Genomic DNA, 22,224 nt, shown 5'->3' on the forward strand with positions numbered 1-22,224 from the left:
CTTCCCCACCATCTCTAACATCTTTTCATTGCTTTTCCGGTTGACCCAGCTAATTCTCTTTATTCTTCTCCACACCCACATTTCCAAAGCTTCCAGTCGTTGTTCATCCTTTTTGGTTAGTGTTCAAGTTTGTGATCCCTACAGTACAACACTCCACACGAACCATTTTATGAATCTTTTTCTTATATAGAATTGATTATTAACATTCTTAAACAGGAAACTTGGATTTCGAAAGGGTTTATTCGTTAAAAAGTAAACATCTTTCCCTTCTAATCTTAAGTACTGTATACAATTTAAAAGATAAAACGAACGACTTCCGTTATTGTTGTTTGTTTGTATCCTGAGACAAGAGAAATAACTATATAAAACTCAGTAAATTTATTTTTCCTCGATTGCAAATAAAAGGTGACGGTGGCGTTGTATATGCTTTCAACTCTTCGTATGAAATGCCTTTAATTTCTTCCCTTTTTATGTCATAAAATGAATTTTAATATACTGTTCTTAACTTACGGGGATTCAAAGTATCCCATCTTACAAACATATACAGCTACTTTGTCAGAAGAAACTATTTACAGCTGTCTGGAAATTCTAGGTCCATGCACTGTTGTAGAATTTATATATAAAAACTCGAAGCTATAAATTCCTCTTCCATGACAACATTAAAAATAAGATATTTCTGTTTTTATTCACAGTCACATTTTGTCGCTAAAATCAATGGAGGAGTCAGTGGACGATGTGCTGCTATATTATAGTTAGAACCCACGGCGCCGATTTCTCTATATGTTTGCGGGGCCCATTCACAAAAAATACATACAACAATAAAAAGTACATATAAAAATAGATATTCATAAAAAATACATGGGGTCCACATGAGCTTTGGGGGGCGCCCCCCAGGATTGGCGGCCTTGATTAGAACCGAACAAATCTGTGGACATTAAAAAAAATATTAATCATTATTTTTTTCAGTTCTACCTATTCTTTGAGCTAAGTTTACTTGTATTAGAAGCGATATCTGCATCATATTTAGCAATGATTTCTTGTAATAATGTAGTTTTCCCAGTTTCGCAAATGTTGTAATGATAAAACATATTTAAAACTTATTGCATAGCTACGTGTTATGTTTCTTATTTCTGTAATTGATACTTATGCAAAAAAAAAAAAAAAAAAGATCTTCCGTATGCTTGTATTAACTTGCTTGTTCAATTGAACCGTCCTTGCCTTCTAGTGGCTAGCGAGCATAACTTTATTATAAAAAGGCATTGGTACTATTAGTTCCAGTGAGAGTACATGAAAAGCGGTACAATGTTTGAGATCGTTTACCCTATCATCTCGTACCGACAAAAGACATAACTATATTCCTACCATATAATCAGGACCAGAAATGACGCTGGTAGTGACAGAAAGCGTTCCTGCAGTAAGCTGATAAGTTTGCGCAAAAGAAGGAATAATATTAGTAGTTTTTGTTACAAAAATGGGAAATTTTAATGCTGAATGAATTTTGATAAGTTGATTGTTGTGCAACGAAGGCTACCGTTTAGCCACTCGACCACGGAAGTTTACTTCTGCCCTCGATCTATGTGCTGGTGTTCTGTGATGTACTGTAATTTTCTTCTCTCAACAGACTAACTGTGTTATAACTTTTCTCCAAAGTTACGACCTCGGGAAGATAACAAGCTTGTGATGAGATAAGAGAGCCAGCTATATGTAAAGTAAACTTCATATACATACACTGCCATCAGCTTATAAATAATTTAGCCAATTGCATATCAGGAGGTGTATCATCGCATAATCTTTGCACAGAGCAAACAAATGTTACAACTACAAGTAATAAAAGTTACAACAGCGTATTTGTGTGTCGAATATGAACAGTTCATGACTCAATTATGACTAAATACAGTCAAAAAGTCTTACTGTTAGACTATTAAGGGTAATCAGTGAAATATTAATTTAAAAAGGGAAAGAGATATCGGTTGTATTTATTGACCTAGGAAAAGCTTTTGATCGCGTTGGCAATTGTTGTTCGGAGTTTTAAAGAAATTTGGGTTAGAATGAAAAATTCTATTACTTATAAGAAACTTTTATGAATCAACATGTAAGTGTTAGAATAGGGGTGGAAATGACAGAGAAGACTGGAAATGGAAGCCGAGTTCGACAGGAATGTTGTCTCTCGTCAACATTATTTAATATCTATCTAGAAGAGATAGTCAAAGAGCCAAGAAAATCAAGAGGGCATTTGGATAGAAGATAGAAAGATTAGATGTATATGTTTTTTGGTGCAGCATCTGGAAAGAAAATGAATAAGTTTTCAGACGACTTGAAAAAAGACTTTGAAGAATATGAGGTGAAAACAAATGTTAGAAAGACAAAAGATATGGTGATTGGAATCAAGAGGTCGGTGTCGAATATAGAAGTGAAAGGGAAGAAAGACGAACAGGTGACTAGTTGTCGATACCTGGCTAGAAGTGCGAACGTGAAATACAAACAAAGGTAGGAATGGTAAAATAAGTCTTTAGGAGAAGGGAAATTCTATTTTGTGGAGTTTTGAATAAAGAGTTGATAAAAAGACTCATACAATGCTTCGTGTAGGTTATTATTGTACTCTATGGGGCAGAAATACGAACATTACGCAAAAGTGATGAAAAGTGACTGGAAGCTTTCGAAATGTGAGGGGGAGAAGTATGGGAGAATTAGTTGGGTCGAGCGGAAAATGTGGAGAAGAAAAGGACAAGTTTAGATACTACTAAAAAGAGGGAAAAAAAGGTTGGGACATTGGCTAAGAAGGAATTGTGTCATGAGAGACGTGCTAGAGGGTGTGGTGGCAGGAAAGGTTAGAGGGAACTAAAGAGGCTACAATTGATGAACAATATGTAAACAGAAAAATTGTATGTAAAGGCAAAGATGTTAGAGGAAGTCTGTGGGACATGTAAGCTTCTCAGTTGCGACAAGTGATCTTCCAAAAATGGTAGAACACCTATGATGATGATGGCCTTAATTCTGAAATTTTGTTTCCTCCCTTGGGTATAATTAATTGAGTTTGTGGCTAGGAAAAGAAATGTTTGGTGCTTCTTAGTGCTTCTAAACGTAGTGTAAATTAAATAGGGATTCAAGAAAGGGATTCCACCTCCTGAGGAGATATCTAGTTTTAATGTAGGTAACCTACTTTCTCTTTGTTTCGGTTTTCTTTGTTGCTCTGAGGCAAGTTTCTCTTTCGTACCATTGGATGATGTGATCGAAGAGAAATACAATAATACGATCACCATAAATAAGTAATTTTCTTCTATAAATAGTACTTTCCAATTCTGATATGTTCTTGCTGTCGTCTTTTTAACCTGTAAAAATAAGTATTTTGATACTTTTCTATCTACCTTTTTCTTCTTCTTCTTCTACTTGTAAAACTTCATATTGTTAAACTTTTGTTGACTCAAGTATTTTATTCAATCGAGAACAAATTTTCTCTTAATAGAAAACACGGATAGTAGGTATTAATAATTAAGTAATCTGGTACGAATTTTAATGTGTTTTCAAAACTTCGATTTGTCTGGAATTATTTGTGTGAAAGACATGGTTAAGTAAATAGCGCAAATACAGCCTTGCCGTGGGGATCAGCATTCGATTTCCATCAGAGATTCATATTTTATTGTCTCTCATAGCCCTCGTACTGACAAAGGAAATTAAGCTCCAAACCAAATAAAATCGAATTTTCGCAGTTATACAAGTTCGAAATATTAAGATGTTCCAAACCTTTGTTTAGTATCATGAGATTTGTTATATAAAAACGAAGTTGTATTTTTTTAAAAACGGAACTTTTTAAATATGTTAGAAGAAATGAAAATGACTAATAAGGTTATACTCATTTTTAAAATTCTAGTTTGGAAAAGATGAGATAATAAGTTCCCAACACAATTTCTTTCCACTATGTACAGATTCTATATTTTCGTCATGATACCGATCTTGTTTCCAGCTTTTAAAACCCTTCCACTGGTTATAACAGTGGTTTGTCATTGTATGTTTCAAAACATCAATATAGTAACCCTACGTGATGCTACAATAGTTTAAATTTTATGACGAGTGTAGCTCGTCATTGTGCGATTTGGCACCGGGAGGCCATGACGAGCTAGATTCGTCATTTCAGTGCAAGAGTTTAAAAACATTGCCCCAAATCACAAAAGCTCCCATCCCAATTTCATTGTAAAGAAGCACAAATTGATTATAATTATTTCTCTACCCCAGAATTTCCTCATTTGGGTCCACCATTTGACACATCTCCTGCTTCTGGGTTCATGTTTTTCTTCATCATCATCACCCCTTCACCCGTCATCGGCTTCTTCTTCCCCTAGTCATCCTTTATTATTCTCCCCATCCTATCCTTTTCTCTGTTTTCCCTTTCTTCGTAACATCAATTGTCTTATTTTCTACATTATTGACATACTGATCACTTTTCCTTATGAATCCTTATTACTGCGAAATCAGTAGAATTGAATGACGATGCTGGCTGTGGTTTCCCTATCTAGGATATGCTAGGTCTTTATTTTAAAAACACATAACAAAGAGTTTTGTTATTCGACACACCTTTACTGTAGGAGGTACGTGTTAAAATTCCACGTGAGACCCATACAATTTTTACAATGAGATCATATTAGCCGAGAGATATAAGTGTGAACTACCCAATAATTGGGACGCAGTGGTATCTTTAATGCAATCCTTACAAGGTTGCAGCAACAATTCATGTGGTTCGATCTCACTTCAATATGCACGTCCACATCTCATATTGCTTACGTATCCAAACGGACACTAAACTCAAATCCAACACACCATAATGGATCATGGTTCAACTTCCAGTAGGGAATCCTCGGTTCTAGCGGTTTTAATTTACTTCTTGGTACGAGAGGTATTAGTTCAATTACCAATAAGTGAATATGTGGTTTCGATTTTAGAAGACTACGCTTACATTTTTAAATAATTGATTAGTAGTACATAGTAATGCGGAGTGTTAACATACTCACAATCAAGGATCATTCTTAACAATATTTTCTATCGAGAGGTCTGCTGTGGGCCAGTCTGTAAGACGTCACATACAGGATCAAAGTTATGATAGGGATAAAATCGGGTTGAAATGTACCCCTTACTCACACTGGTACGTATTCCATTGTAAAAAGTTAGAGGTTCGGTGTACGGATAAGAAACTTCCATAGTAAAGGGCAGGATTATACCATTTTATATATACATATGGAGAATTGATGAATAGATGATAATACTACGAATTGTCAATCCGATTATGCACTAGACGTACACTCATGTCCAAAATGATTGTCGCATATCTATAACTGTCTTCTTGTAAGAATATAATTTGATAATAATGTTCCAGGGCACTTTTAATGCTGATGCTATATGTATAATCGGGAAATGTATATTTGTGTTAAATTGCACAGGGAAAGAATTATAAACACGAAAATTAAAATGAGTAAAACAAAATCTTGCTAAATGGAGAAGAAAGTTTATTTTCGTTTTATTGTTCTTATTTATTCTCATGCTCTTTTAATATGAAATTTGCCACATACATGTCTTTGCCGATTACACACATACTAACATTATAAGACATACCGAGCGAATTAGATATCAAATTATATTCCTAGAACAACATATTTATAGACATGCGACAATAATTTTGTACATGAGTGTATATACAAAGAACGTTTACTTTTACTCGAATTTCTTCCAAATTTTGAACATCTTTGCTATGTTATATTTTACACTAAAATATTAATTTATTATTATTATTATTATTGTTTTATTACTATTCAATATTCATTTACACTTATAATCATAAAATACCTTTCATTACAGTTAGGACGTACAGTGGCGTATTTAGGGGGGTGGCTTCCGGGCTTAAGCCCCCCCCCCCGAAATCTTACTTAGTATATTAAAGTAAATGAAATATCTTGCAGAATTTTCACATTTCAGGCAAAGCCCCCCCCGAAAGTTAGCAAAGCCCCTCCCGAAATAAAATCGTAAATACGCCACTGAGGACGTAGTACGACGTCATGGCATCTGTGCAATGGAAACGGCTACGACGTAGTACTACGTCTTGACTAAAACATCACTAATGTTCAGTGGATGTTCTCTCTTGAAATTTTTTATTCTTGCATTTAAATCGGAAACAAATCAGTAGATGGCTCTGAGTGCCCGTAATATGCAAACGACATTGGCTTTTGGAATTAAAGATGGCACACTGTTGCTCGTAAGAGGAACATTACTGCTTTTGTAAAAAAGAAAAAACAACAGAAACTGCATTTCAAAACAGTAAAAAACGTTTTTAACGTTTCTTGTTTATTGTTTTGTGCTATTGTTTGTGTCAAACATACGTAATTGTTTCACAGTTCTACGGTTCTTATGGTTACGACGTAGTACTATGTCTGCCACGTTAAAGTACACATTTACAGAAAACTGTGAGCGTTAAAGGGTTAAACTAATTCATATTTTATCATATTAATTAACATTAGATTCCATCGAAGCTCTTTTCAGAGCTAACATTAAACGTTCTATATAGCCATAATTAGAAACATAACTTATTGTTTCTCAGCTACCTTCTTAACTTCATACTGGTATCAGAGGCAAACTATTACTACGAAACAATTGGAATTTGCAATATACATGTCGAGCTGAGGTTTTGATTAATTTACAGCCGCATTCTCTAATCTAAATTACCGATCACAAGCACAAACTTATGTTTCCGTATTTAGCAAACTGTAAAACATATATCAGATCAATTGGGTTTTTTACTAATATCGATTAGAGAAAGTTTTCTTAATTTTAATTCTAAGATCACATAATAAGGAGCAAATTCCAATTTTAGCATTCTGAAATACAGATCGAAACTCGAATCGCCACTTTTCAAATATCTTGTAATGTGCTAGGTTCAGGTTCAGTTTAGTGGCCCATTAAGAATAATACTTACATTTCTATAGAAATAATGTAATTTGTGTTAAATACACAAACATCACCACAGTTCCCAAATATCACAAGAAGAACAATGATAATATATCATTAAGAGTCAGTATTTCTTTCTATGTAGAATAAAGGGGGCATACATACATACATATTTATTTATTTATTTATTTATTTATTTATTGGATTTTTACCTTAATAGGCATAAAATATTTTATCCCATACATACTAAATCTCTCTACAGTGTACAAACAATAGGGTGGGACGAATTTTTTTCGAATTTCAATGGACCGAGTTGCGGAAAAGTTGCCTCATGTTAGTGGTAGCCAACACTGAAAATTTGGATTTTTTGTTCAACCCCTTCCATTGCCTCATGGGACTTGAATATTTTTATAGCTGTGACTATGCAACCCGAACGATACTACGAAGAAAATTTTGCTGCACAGCTATTTTTGTTTCAAGTTTGGATTGGCCGGGTTGTGGAAAAGTTGCCTCGTGTCATTGATAGTTTACACAGGGATTTTGTATTTTTTGAGGCAACTCTTTCACTTGCTCCATGGGACTTGAATATTTTTATTCTTGTTGTTGTAGAACCCGCACGATACTATGAAGAAAATCGTACTATACAACTATAACCTTTGAGTCTTTTTTTACACTGAAGCATTCTGAGGCTGAAAATAAAACGCAAGAGAAAAGTGAGAGGCGATATTGTTCCTATGTGGTTAAAAATTGTAATCATGAAGAAATTGTAGATGAAGAAATTGTATTGATGTTTTCAAAACTCATTATGAATATACAGCAGGTCATGAAAAATTGATGATAAATCTCCCCTTTCAGCTCTTAGCTTGTGTCGGCACATACACTCCGAAAATCCCCAGAACCAAACACGAGGTGGTGACTGCAAATAAGGTTCCACTCCCACACACTTTTATTTTGTCTCATTTACATTTGATATTCCTACTTGGAGTCAAACTTTTGTATTTTCTTTTTCGAGAGACTAATTTTGCTCTGATAAAGTTATCTCTTCGATTGGCTCCACACGTTGACGCTGACGCTTCTGCGTGTAAGTTTACATTCAGAACATCGAATTCACGTATCCTTGATCTCTTTCCCTGCCGCTAGTTTCTATTTTATTCTTGCCCATCCTAAAATTTGGATGTCCTAGCTCCTGTCGGTGATCATTACCAACAATGTTTTTCGGATGGGCAAAGTAAGCGTTCGAACTACTAACAGTATACACGATTCTTCTTAATTCCTCTGGAAGAAAGGATGGAGATCGGGCGAGTAGCTGCGAGCGTCGCGTCTCGTTGCTGAGAGAAGAATTTCGTTTTTTTTAAACGATACTCGTGTACATGCTTTGATGAAATACTATGCAAGCCAATGAAGTGCTTCTTCGGGATTTTTGGTGCTAATATATAATCGGAGGATGCGAGAACCTGTCGTCAACCATCATAGCATAACAAATGGCCCAAACGTTTTCTTCAGAAGATCTGGCGGACACGAACCTGCTGAAACGGCTCGATAAATGTTCAAAATTAATTGCTAATCGTTACTGGACTAACTAACTAACTTACTTTTTGGCCTATGGAACCCGAATGTTCAATGCCGCGTTCACAAAAGCTCTTCACTGACTTCTATCCTTAGCTAACTGCATCCAGTTTCTACTTTGTATTACAATTTCTGCGAGATCCATCTTAATATTGTCCTACAATCTGCGCCTAGGTCTTCCTAATGGTCGTTTTCCGATTGGTCTTTCAGTCAAGACTTTGAAAGCATTTCTAGTTTCCACGATTCTAGCTAGATGACCTGCCCACCTAAGCCTTCTAGACTTGACGACCCTAACAATGTTGGGTAAACCGTATAAATTATGTAGTTCCTCGTTATGAAGTTTCCGCCATTCCCCATTCCCTTTCCTCCTGGGTCCGAATATTCGTCTCAGGATCTTGTTCTCAAATACTTTCAGTTTATATTCTTCCTTCAGACAAAGCGACCATGTTTCGCAACCATTGTGAAAAAAAGCTGTAATGTAAGGTTGACAACATATTTTTCATGCTATATATGAAGAATATGAATTGAAACATAAAGATACAGTTTTACCTCTAATTGATTAAATTTTTTTAACCACATAGGAACAATATAGCATCTCACTGTTCTCTTTCATTTTATTTTCAGCCTCAGAATGCTTCAGTGTAAAAAAGAACCATGAGTTATAGCTGTGCAGTATAATCGTCTCCATAGTGTCATGCGGGTTGCATAACGGCACCAATTAAAAATATTCAAGTCCTTTGAAGCAAGGGAAGGTGTGGTCCAAAAAAATCCAAATGGTCTTCATAGTGTCATGCGAGTTGCATAACCGCACCAATTAAAAAATATTCAAGTCCTTTGAAGCAAAGGAAAGAGTGGTCCAAAAAAATCCAAATTTTCTGCATAGACTACCAATGACACGAGACAACTCTTCCGCAACCCGCCCAATCGAAATTCAAAACAAAAATAGCTGTGCAGTACAATTTTCTTTCTTGTATCGTGCGGGTTGCATAATTACAGCTAAAAATATTTTCAAATCCCATGAGGCAAAGGAAGGGGCTAACCAAAATATCCAAATATTCAGTGTTGATTACCACTAACATGTGACAACTTTTCCGCAACCAGGCCAAACGAAATTCAGAAAAATAATTGGGACTCACCCTAACAAGAAGGCGTTTTTTCACACAGAATAAATCTATGGCGAGGTCAGACGTCTTACCTATTATTCCTGCCTCTGAACTGTGTAAAATTTCCAACATTCTGAATTTAATAATTTATCAAAAATAAGTAATCTATTGTTTTCGTGCAACCACGTCTCAAGAGAGAAAACAAATTGTTTCCCTGACTTCATAGGTAGAGTAATTTCCTGTATTGTGGTTACATGTGAATCAAGGCACTAAATATTTGCTTCTCATCTATGTTAATGTATTAACCATGAAAAACTATTCGGAGCAACTTTCACTGCAACCACTGACCTGCAATGATTACAACGATAAAAATTCGAAGTGAATATTAAGAAGGTCATGACATCGATCAGGAAAAACTAAGACGAGGAAGTAATGACCATGGCTACTATACCAACCTTTCCTCCCGTTCCGTGACATCAACATTGACGTGAGCTCTCAGCATGATAGGAGAGAAAGTTCATCCTTTACTTTAATGCAGCTATCATAAGGAGAACATATATGTGGACAGACTTCCGTGAGTTCTTAATTAACGAAGTTACTCTCCCCTTCCTTTATTTTCAACTCTCAGAACACACTCACAACGAGCTTCACAAGGACGTCTTCTTTTGACAGATCTAAGTAAACGTGTCAAGACATTTACCGTTTTAGCTTCTACAGCTTTAAGTAACTAATCTTTTAAGTGAAGAGGGCCGAGTCTTATGTGAGGAAGAAGCTCTTCATCCGCTTCACGTAACATAAAGTGGCACACAGTTAAAGGTGCCGCGAATGGGCAGGTATCTACGGAATAGAATATATTGGTGCCGAGGAAGGAGACCACCACCACGCAGTCGACGTGCCATGATGGGATGTGAGATTAGGCGGCTTGCAGTCCACTTACATGTGTTTGCATTTGCACCTACTGTTCGACATAGGCTCTTTCTTTCCTGTTTCACAATGTAGCGTTGTTCAATGCCATAGTTGACCGTTTACGGCAAAGATCTCTTCTTTACATCGCTTTGGCTGTGGATCAGAATGCTCCCTATGCACATGAAACAGTGCAATGGGCAACACGGAACTGCTATGGGGACATTCGTCACTCTCCGTTCTTCTTCTAGTTTTCCAATGATTCTTCAGTGTAAAGTTCCATGTTATCTCTGGCCACGTTGTCAACCACACTACCACACTGCACCTTCGTCCCTTCCGTTGGAACTGCTTCGGTTTGGGGAAGCAATCCTATTTGGCGCTACGGTAACTCTGCATCAATCTGTACAATGTCATGCTCCCTGTGCAAGTGCGAAACACCTGTTGCAACATGCTTTTCAATATTGTCCATCCACTATGAAATATTTTATTCTATAGTATGCGGCAAAACAAACAGCACTGAAATTCGCATAAGGGTGGCGCTCAGATGCTATGTGGTATGCGCTGTGAGTGCCACATGTGTGCTCAGTTGTGTGTGGACTAACGTAGTGTGCAGTTGGTGCGAAGATGATGTCACTCAGAAGAAAGGAGAAGGTACTTATTATCAAGCAATATTTCCGCTATACGGTGTCGGCCAGCGTCTCACTGCAGGAGATTAGCGTAGACGTCTACTGTATTACTCTGGAGTGTTAGCTATAGCATATGAAAATGAAGATTTCATCAGTAACATATGGTTCAGTGATGAAAAGCCATATGTACTTTGATCGCCACATCAATCGACAGTTGATTATTGACCCTCTCTTGCATGATTTGTGTGGCTTTTACCGCCCGAAACATCTGTCGTTATACCAACAATGGATGCAGGAAGACGGAGCTACTGCCCACACTGTAAGTGGGTCACGTACCCTTCTGCTCACAAGAGTTTAGAAATCGCTTGGTTTCCTGTGGAAAGGATTTTCTATATCCTTCCTACTGTAACCGTCCCTCTCCACCTAGTATCGTGAATTCGATCCCAGACCAAGAGCTATTATAATCAAACTGAATAATAATAATAATAATAATAATAATAATAATAATAATAATAATAATAATAATAATAATAATAATAATATAATATTTGCTAATCCGTGTCCAACCAGCTAACACCTGGTAGAAGGGACTTATAGGGGAAGCCAGGATCGGTCAACATTCATCTCACTTCCGTAGTACAATACGTTCATTCCAATATTTCCAACACACAAGGAAAATATATACATGCAGGGAAAAATGTCTATTAATATAACAAATAACGAACACCAAAAATTCAATATTAATCACAATTTATTTGGTATAACAAAATAGCGGTTGTGTATTTACAATATTGCGTTAGAATAGAGTAAATACACAAATAAAACAACACAACAATAATTATGATAAATATAGTCAGAATATATGATAAAAAAATAAAAAATATAAATTACTGCAGATTTGAAATTGAATTTAATTCTGAGAGATATTAACAAGTAACATATGAAAATCCAATCATCTTTCTACTTTATGAATGTGTTTTCTTCTCGAATAAAGTTTTCTTGAAAAATTTTCTCCAATGTCATTAAAATCAAATCCTGGAATAATATTAATCTAAATTTAGCAACGATGTAAATCTCCACAAAGCAAAGTAATCATAAAAGTCTTTAAACCAAACTTTTTAAGCGCGCTTCTATTTTTGACACCTTACTTTACGAACAGTCTATATATCAATTTAAACTCACTAATCTTTCAACGAACATTTCACAAGCAATTCTTTCTCAAGATCCGTTTATACATCTATCAATCGCATTCATAATAAATTTCAAAAATTATTAAATTGCCTCTTTCAATCTTTATAATTCCAAATAGTGGAATTCGAATGTTAGGGAAGTTGAAAACAAAAATTACTCAAAATACGTTTATACATTTCTTAACCAATTTCATCATTAACCTCACTTCATTAATTTACTAGATTCATTATCTAGACTCTTCAGTAGTGGAATTCGAATGCTGGGGGAAATAAAGAATATTTCTGCCAATTTTCTAACAATTAAGCTCAAAAAAGATATAAATACGTTAAATAACGCTACAAGCTGTAAAAGAAGCTGTAAGGTTTGGAAATATTGGAATTTAATAGTTAATTCAAATTTCATGACTTTTTAAGCTCAGAATACTCAACTCTCCAATTTGCATTTAAATAGGGAGAGTTTTAATGGCACGCGAATTGTAAATTGAAGCGGAAATTGCAAATGCAATTCAACCAAGTTTGAGATTCAAAAACACAACCGGACATACATCAATCCGAACGTGACACACATAATACTTAATGAAAAAGTCAAAAATTACACTCACCTCTTGTGGTTTCGAACTCGCAATTTACCTTCATATTTGTGTCTGCACCTCGTAAAGTAATCGAATTTACGTCTGAACCCTTTTTGGACATAAGACAAAATCAGTTTGGTCGGTCACTGCCAGTACGTATGTTTTAGCAATTGTTTGATCAATCCCTTTTGCGCCTTCGTTCCCAAAGAAAAAATAATACTCGAACAAATGATAATTATTTGGTATCTTAAAACCAAAAAACCAGAAGCCTAAAAGGAATCAAAATGTAAGTGATCAAAATGGGTACTCACACAGCCCAAGAGAGCCTTCACTTCACTATCTCGGCGGGCCACAAAATCGTTGCAAAGAAAAGAAATATTGCAGAAAAGGCAAGTAAAAGCACAAACTACGAACCGTGCAGGCAATTCCAACCCCTTTTTTCACCTTTAAGGTGAGCTCTCATTCGCGCTACAATTTTTCGTAACTGGCTGCCTCACAGAAAAAAGAATGGATTGCCTGTTTAACAAACCACTAAAAACAGCTATTATGAGTAGTACGAAGACAAAATATAACATTTCCTGTCTCACTGACAACTTTCCTTTTCAGCACACTGGCAAACAACCAAAAGATTTTGTCGGTCCACGTCGCTCCAATATTACACTCAATAACTACACAACGAAACGAAACGAAGACCACTATCCTCCTCGATAGGAAAACCTCCCCGTTTGGAAAAAGAGCAGCAAGTTAGCAAGGTAAGAATCCTTGGTTGACTTGTTGTTTCGGAGAAGCGTTAACCCCGTCCCCTTCGCGATAGCTTTTTCATTTCTCCAGCAGACTTTCCAACTAGTGTTGTAAATAGAAAAAAAAAAAAACGGTTCGTATTTTTTCAGAAATGTACGTTTTTTTTTTAGAAAAAAGACATTGCCTCTCGTTTTTTTTCCAAATTTCGTTTTATTTATTTATTTATTTATTTTTTTTTTTGAAATAGTCATTTGTAATGCACGTCTATTTAAGTATGAAATATTTTTATGTAAGTGTAATCACCGTAAAATACAACATAAATTAAACGCTAGATACTGATACGCTACAAATATTTTACAATTTACATGTATACCATACCTATTAACAATTCGGGTTTCAGCAGTTTTCAACAATATAAACTAAGAAATAAAAGTAGAAATGAAATTTTGTTTTTCATGAAAGCAGGCCTTTAATATGTATGAAAATAATGTCTAAAGGTAAAAACTAATACTAATTTGTTTAATAGTATTTTTCTAAATATCATATATAAATAATTTGTCGACTAGATATATATGATATGCAGAGCCGGCGCTAACATATGTGCAACACGTGCATTTGCATGGAGCGGCATGTTTGGAGGATCCGGCAAAATCTGTTATAAGTAGAGACCGAATGGTTAGGCATTAAAACTTGGAAAATAGGCAGGCAAATAGGCACTTAAAATTTAAAAATTAAGCGCGAAAATAGGCACTAAAATGTAACTAGAAATAATGAAGATAAATACTCAATATAATTTAAAAAATAGATTCGTCATAGTATTCAAAGAGTATAGAAACATACCTGTTTCTTAATGTCTTCTTTCATTCTATATGTAAAATACGAAGTTTCATATGTATTTCATATTTTATAGGCACTAAATAATTGCTTTAGTGCTTAATGTTGCGTATTCTATGCATTTTCTTTGAAATAAGATTTAATTGGAAAATATATTATATATAATTTATATACTGTAAATAACACAAGCACATGGTACATTACAATCTCTCTCTCTCTCTCTCTATATATATATATATATATATATATATATATATATATTAAATCCAATTAAATCTTATTTCAAAGAAAATGCATAGAATACGCAACATTAGGCACTAAAGCAATTATTTAGGCAGTGAGGGGCAAAATAGGCAAAATAAAGTTGGCTTAATTCGAAACTATAGTCCCCGATATAAACTTTCCACGGATGTGTCACTTTTTTAATCCACTCCTGTGTGGACACTAATTAAGATATCGGGATGTTATTCTTGCGAAATATGGTTGGCCCATAGTTTATCATCTTAATTTATTTTTCTTCTGGAGTCGAATTTCCTTCTCAAATTTCACCCCAGTCAAAAATTAGAGAATTTTCTAATTTCAAATTTCCTTCACTTTTTTCCCTGTAGCTTCCTTCGTTGTAGAAAGACCTCCTTAAGACTTGCCAGATAGATACCTCGGATGGATACCTAACTGTTGACATCAATTGGACGGGCCTGCGCGTAGTGTTACTAATTAGGGAAATTAAAACTTCCCTAAATTTGGGAAAAAATTCGAGATTTTTGTTTATAAATCCGCACCTATACGTCCGAGTGCAAGTCAATTTACGCCAATCGAACATCTTTCCTTACTTAACAAACGTAAGTACAGATCGTTACAATGGGGTAATTAGGGGGCGCACGAAAAACCCTTGATTTTTTTTCTAGTTTTTCCCTTTTATGTTTACCGTAATATATTTTTGGTAATTAGAAGCTTTGTTCCTTAAATATCGCCATAATACTGGTAGGATATATTAGTGGTGTACCAATGTTTAATTTAAGATAGTTTGCGTCTGTCTGATAGCAGTGTTTCCAGCTACAGAAAATTTTAATTCCAGATTTTAGGGGGAAATTTTGGGAAAATTATCTGTTTTGTCTCTATTATTTCCCTCTTGTTGGCTACATCGGAACAAACGTACCAGTATCTGAAAGTCTCGTTATTGCCCTACACAACACACTATAGAAAGTTTCAATAGGATAATTAGGGGAAGTACAGTTGAGGTTTACAGTAGACCTTGTTCTCTAGTTGGAAAGATAACTGATTTTTTAAAGCTAACTTAGAGTAAGATATTTTTTATTGACATTCTTACTTTATTAGATATCGTCACAAAGCTTGTAGGATATATTAGAGGGATATCAAAGCTTATTTTAAGATAGTTTGTGTGTGTCTGATAGCAGTGTTGCCAGCTATAGAAAATTTTAATTCCAAATTTTTGGGGTCAAATTTTGGAAAAAATCCCTTTTTTGTTTCTATTATTTCCCTCTTGTTGACTACACTCGAACAAACGTACAAGTGCCTAAAAGCTTCGTTCTTAGCCTACACAGCGCACCATAAAAATTTTAACTAGAATGATTAGGAAAAGTACAGTTGAGGTTTATAATAAACCATGTTCTGGAAATGGTAAGAAAATGGTGAATTTCTGAGGTAGAATGATATATTTTTTTAAAAAAAATTCATGCTTATTTTGTTAGATACCGCCATGATACTTGTAGGATATATTGTTGGAGTACTAAGGTTTATTTTCAGATGGTTTTCGTCTGTCTGATGGCAGTGATTTTAGCCAAAACAATTAATTCCTGGTTTTAGGTGAGAAATTCGGAAAATTTCCCTTCTATTATTACCCTCTTACTGGCTACATTGAAACAACGTAACACTACCTGAAAGCTTCCTCTTTGCCCCACAGAACGCACCATAAAAAGTTTCAATAGGATAATAAGAGAAGCTGTAGCCTCGGCATATCTGGTGATTTTTGCTTCTGAGGCGTAAAATGTGTCAAAATTTCATGTGTATGACGAGAGAGATTTTTTTCTTCCTCTCTTTGAATGGAAGCCAGTGACTTCAGGATTTCACTGTACCTTGTCAACACACCAAAGATGTTTTTAGATGACTTGAACCCATATAGCAGCAGTGGTGCTAGATAACAAAAAAAATAAATAAATAAATAAAATAAAATTCGGTTAGGGAATTTGTTTGTAAATTTTCACCCCTACATTTTCCTCAATAATTTCCCACCCATTGGCAGCACTGCAATGCAACTTACACCAAAAAATAGCCACATCCATTTTCTAAAAAACAAGGCCTTAACCATATCAATCGAATGAATTGTTTTTGAGCAATAAGTCACAAACTGAAAATGTAGGAAAACGCCAAAAATGACCTGGGTCCGAAAGGAATAATTACACAGTTTTGCTCGTATAGGTAGAAAGAAACAAACGATTTGTAAGTTACGAGAGCTTCGACTCAAGTTCTGTTGATTATTTCAATAATCTGCAACATAAATCAATCAATAATAGTTGCCAGAAAAAAAACAGACATTTGAAAAAAAAACATGAAAAAGAACGATGTTTTTTATTTAAAAAACTTCACAGAAAAAAAACGTTTTTTACAACACTATTTCCAACTCATCCGAGATAAAAATTACTGTCCGACACTTTCTTCTTTTTTTAAATTTTTTACTCCTTTAAATTACCTTTTAACCAACAAATTGAACCAAATACGACATAGAATAGTGATTCTTAGTGACCCTAACATTACCATTAAATAAATTATCATAATATACATTATTATTTTTCTTCCAATATTTTTTCATTCCTGCTTGTGACGAGTCCATTTTCGTGGGCCTCATACCGGACAAAACATGGACCGTTACACCACTCCCCTCACATCATGACTCCTGATGCCTACATACGGGGTATGCTCAAGGAAGGAATTTTCTTAACACATAACTTCCTATCACTATAACGGTCATTTGCTTTGTCATTCCAGCAAACCGTGTTCACTCACATGTTCATCGATCTACAGGAGCGCTATGAAGAATATGTGCGACATAATGTTAAACATTTTGAACACATGATGTACAAGAATGATTCCTTGTAAATTTAAAATATGTATTGAGTAACATTTAGTAATCCATTTGACCTTTCTTATGTTGTTATGTTTTAAAACAAATAAATGTCAACGATGTGATTTCAGTAGCTACTGTTTGTTTTGCCGCATACTGTAGTTTATCTACCTCTTTCTTAAGGTTTGCACACTAGTGAAACTATAATTTCTGCCTCGATCGTTTGGTACTTGCATGTTACGTAGAAATTGTAATATTATACCGAAAGTTTCATTAATGTTTCGAATATATCTTCAGTTACGGATTTGTCGAAATTCCTTCCATCCTCAGAGATTTGGAAACCTCTTCTAAAATGTAAATTTTTATTTTGTGAAGATCGATGGAACTAATGACAGAGCTTTGCACGGCTTTGAATTAAACCAATATTACTTATCGATTCCATCAAAGCCGATCTTAAAAATTAACACTACCAAAATATACTATGGACTATATGTGATGAGCGATCTGTTTTGTGAAGACCGATGTAACTATTGATAGAGCTTAGCACGACTTTGAATTAAACCAATATTACTTATCGATTCCATCAAAGCCGATCTTCAAAAATTAACACAACTATATATACGTATAGGCTATACTATGCAAATATACTATGAGTTGAAATCACGAAGAGATATTAATAATATTTTAATACAGGAAGAAAGGTAATTCTCAAATATTTAGCTAATAACAAATTATTTGAACATTTTGCTAGATAGGTGAGATATATGGTTAACTGAGGACATTTTATTTTATTAGTGTCAAAATTAACACTAGGGTATATGCATGCTTTAAACATGTTCTTTAATCTTCTCTTATAAATATTCTTGTGTCTCCATCTCTTGGAAGAACAAATACCTTTCTTGAAGAGGAAGCTATTTAATATTATCTGGGAGAATCAATTTTACACTAGCTCACAAATTCGAGAAGACATTTTCGCTGCTGTAGTGGATAAGGGCGTGCTAGAAGTCCGCGTTTCAATATTTGTAGTAGAGCGTGAGGGTGGCTAGTATCTACCGTAACATTGTAAGTCCGCGTGTAACTAATACGAAATATAAACACACATACTAACTAAATAAGTAAAGGAGTAATTATTATATACCTTGTGATAATGTAAACTTATAATACATTATCGATATTGGCAACTTCTTTAATCTTTTTCTAAATAAATATTTATTATTGCATTTGAGACATTTCAAAAACACAAAAGTATCATAATATAAAGGTAACCAAGAGAGTATTCTCGCTTTTTCACCTTCGATATGTCACCTAAGACGTACCTGGAAGATCAAATATAGTCCCCATCAGCATCGATGACCTTCTGCCAACATTCTGGAAGGCGATGGATTCCATCGTGGTAGAACTTAGTGGGCCGTGAAACGAGCAAAATATTTAGTGTATTTTGCACCTCTACTACGGATTTGAACTGGTGTCCTCTAATGTGATTGTCCAAACAATGGAACAGTTGACAATTTGACGGTTCAATGTGCAGGGAGTATATTAGATGCAATAGTGTCTCCCATCCAAGGAGTAGAATGATGTCACGGGTCATCCTAGCCACGTGGAGCTAAGCGTTGTTCTGTAACAGGAGGAAACATTTGCGATTCAGAAGTGCTGACTCCAGAGTTTTGATTTTTCTTGAACACAGTTCAACTCATAACACCACATAGTTGCATTTATCCTCTGACCAGCTGGTAGCAGTTCCCAAAACACGATTCCGCGAGAGTGCACCAAAAACACATGATGATCGTCTTGTGCAGTGGAGGTTTCGGCTGTTTTGGAACCGGTTCATGGGATACAACCAGTGATGACGAGGCCGTGAAGCTTCGTACAGGACCCACTTCTCATCCTGGCCAGAAATGGCTCCTTTCCCAGACTAGACAGCAAAGAAGCACAGCTGTCTTCATGAATTGCCTTCTGGAAAATAGTTAAAACACGTGGGATCCATCGTCCTAACTTGTAGTACCTCCCAAGTTAGTGGAGGTGCTGCCAAATAGTTTCTCCACACACATTGAATTATAGTGCAGTTTTTCACATGTCTGGACACTGTTCGCTTGAATTGCTGTTGCAGTTAAATTGATTTTATTTGAACAGTAATATAGTTTATCGTTTGAGGTGTTCGTATTGAGCAAATGTTTGACAACTGCCAAATATAATTGCATAAATATTGTAGTGGGAGTTGTGCAATACCTTCTTTTGTGAAATTAGGCTGGATGTTAACTGAGGGAAGCGTGTCTAATCAATATGGTACGCTGTATTTGATGCGCCCAATTTGTGAAGATTATGGTAAGCTTAAATGTTATTTTTTTATATATAAAATTGGAAAAGGACTATTATTATTATATTGAAATTCAAACGAAATACTGGAACATTTGGAATTTGATGTTTACTAGCTCCTATTTAAAATATATTTAATAAACTTCGTGATTTAAACGACGTTTTGCTGGAGTCCATTTTGAACGCTTGTTGGCTTTTGAATATGCTATATTACAGTTGACTTCTTGTTTTAAATTATATTAAAGATGGACGTTGAATAATTCTATTCAATGTTTTATGTAAGAGAACAAGCTATTCATATACCGATGCATAGAAGTTATAAATCACTCATTGGACTGATATGCAATTAGTTTGCATTGGTTTGAGTCTCCGACTTTGTACCGGGCATGTCTTTTTTATGTTAAGTTACGTTACATCTAAAAACGTAACATGTTGTATTATAAGGACGAAATATGTGTATAGTAGCAACTAATACAAACTATATAATTTCATAGGTTGAATAAAACAAGCATCAATAATGTTTTCGCATCAGAGGGTTGTGTTTCAGCAGTAGAAGAGTTGTGTTGCTGAGGGAATATAAGATGATGAAATGTGTCTACCGTGCGTTGTTCAGTCAAAAAGAGCATTGTCTTAAAGAATAGGATATAAGTGGAAACACCATAAGAATACGTTTCGGAAAGACGAACATCATGCAAGGATCAAGACTGGAGTATGATTTGGGTGCAATGCACAACAATATTTTTAGAGAACGTAATGATCTTTTGTCAAAATGAAGAAATCACTTCGCAGGAAGTACCACAATGCAAGAGAAACGATCATTCGTTGTCATATGGCGCTTCCTGTGAGGCGCCGACAAAGATTGACATCCTGCCGTGTACGACGTCATCCACACATGCTTCAGAAGGTGATAGATACGAAAGAAAATTACATTGAAGGAATATAACAGATGTCCTTTTGTGCATAAAGCCAGGTAAGAAATTTTAACAGCTAATCCTTTATTCTCTACTAAGTTGTTGTATATTACGCCCTATATTTTTTTATGAATTATTTATGTATTTTAAATTATTATTCTATTTCTTTTTCCCATTTGCAACTAGAAATATAAAATGAAATCCTTAAGTTTTGCTTCACACGATTATACCTGCTAGGCTAAATACAACTGTGATGATGAAAAATGAATGAGATGGTGGAATGAACAAGTGGGAGGAAAGGGTGAACCCTGAAAAAACATGCACACTGTTTTTATCTACCACAAAGTTCACTTGGTGCGAGCTGGGTTCGAACCAAGGACCCCAGGCACCAGAGGTGAACGCACTATTACTGATCCACCGCGGAAACCTCTAGAAATATGGAATATTTGTGCTGAAAAATATTAGAAAATTATGACTAAGGGTGGAAATAGTAAATTTCTTTATGTAGAACAGCTGAAAAACATAAAACGAACATCATATTCTTCTCCGAATGTGGGATTTGAGTGATTGTAGGTAGTCGGTATTTATTGCTCAGTTCCTTTGTCAGTTTTCCTAAATACGAACAAATAACAATGAAATCTTTGAGTTTTACGTCCCACGCTTATGCCGGTTAGGCTAAATGAGACATGAGAAATGAATGAAGTTGGGAACAAACCTACGCACACGGTATCCCGAGGAAACGTACGCACACGGTGTTTGTCCACTACAAAGTTTACTTGGTGCGAGCTGGGATCGAAGCAGGGAGCCCATGCACCAGAGGTGAACGTTCTACCACTGAGCCGCCACCGCGACCCAAACCCTCCTAAATACGATTATAATATTAATTTCGTTAATTGCTTTTAGCATGTTAATGGTTCACCTTTAACAAAATATTGCTAAGAAACATTATGCAAATAAAGCAGTGAAGTAGAACTTACAGGCCCTAAACATAGATTTTGTCCGGAGATTATAATGAAGGAATAGAATAGGCCTATTAACATTCTAAACCAGAAAACGTAAGGGGTGGATCCTGGGGGGGATCCCCCCTGAAGAGAAAACTTTCTTATTTTACATATAAATTAAATCCATCCCAGAGTTTAGAGCTCTTAAAGGTAGCTCTAAGTAGCAGTATTACCGCCCCCGTAGAAGTCCGTCCTGGGTCCGCTCCTGGAAAACGTACCGGTATAAAATTTGAAAGTGTTGATTCTGAAAAGTAAACACATTTTGTAAATACATTCGTAAATACTGCTTATAATGCAGAAGATAAAACAAAAGAGCTTCATTATATAGTTTATTTGTATCTTCCGACAAGAGGAGGAACTATATCATACTTAATAAATTTATTTTATTTTCACTTCAAATAAAATAACAGGTAGCACTGGGAACGCTTGCAAACCTTTTTAACACATGCCGTTAATTT

The 22,224-nt window shown here is 35.2% G+C and overlaps 1 protein-coding gene across 16 annotated transcripts in view; it reads left to right on the forward strand.

Moving 5' to 3' along the window:
• LOC145664570 (uncharacterized) overlaps positions 1-22,224 on the forward strand; it is a 341,481-nt gene that overhangs the window by 155,599 nt on the left and 163,658 nt on the right. Inside the window, exon 2 of one of the 16 annotated variants that reach the window (XM_081731472.1) lies at positions 20,349-20,824. The exons of the other annotated variants lie outside the window; for them this stretch is intronic. Coding sequence (XP_081587598.1) covers positions 20,349-20,353 — 5 coding nt within the window. The 3' untranslated portion in view covers positions 20,354-20,824. The remainder of the gene's footprint in view (positions 1-20,348; positions 20,825-22,224) is intronic. 16 annotated transcript variants of the gene reach the window in all.

The sequence above is a fragment of the Thermobia domestica genome, chromosome 1 (genome assembly GCF_964235325.1).
Source record: "Thermobia domestica chromosome 1, izTheDome1.hap1.1, whole genome shotgun sequence".
Classification (NCBI taxonomy): Eukaryota; Metazoa; Arthropoda; class Insecta; order Zygentoma; family Lepismatidae; genus Thermobia; species Thermobia domestica.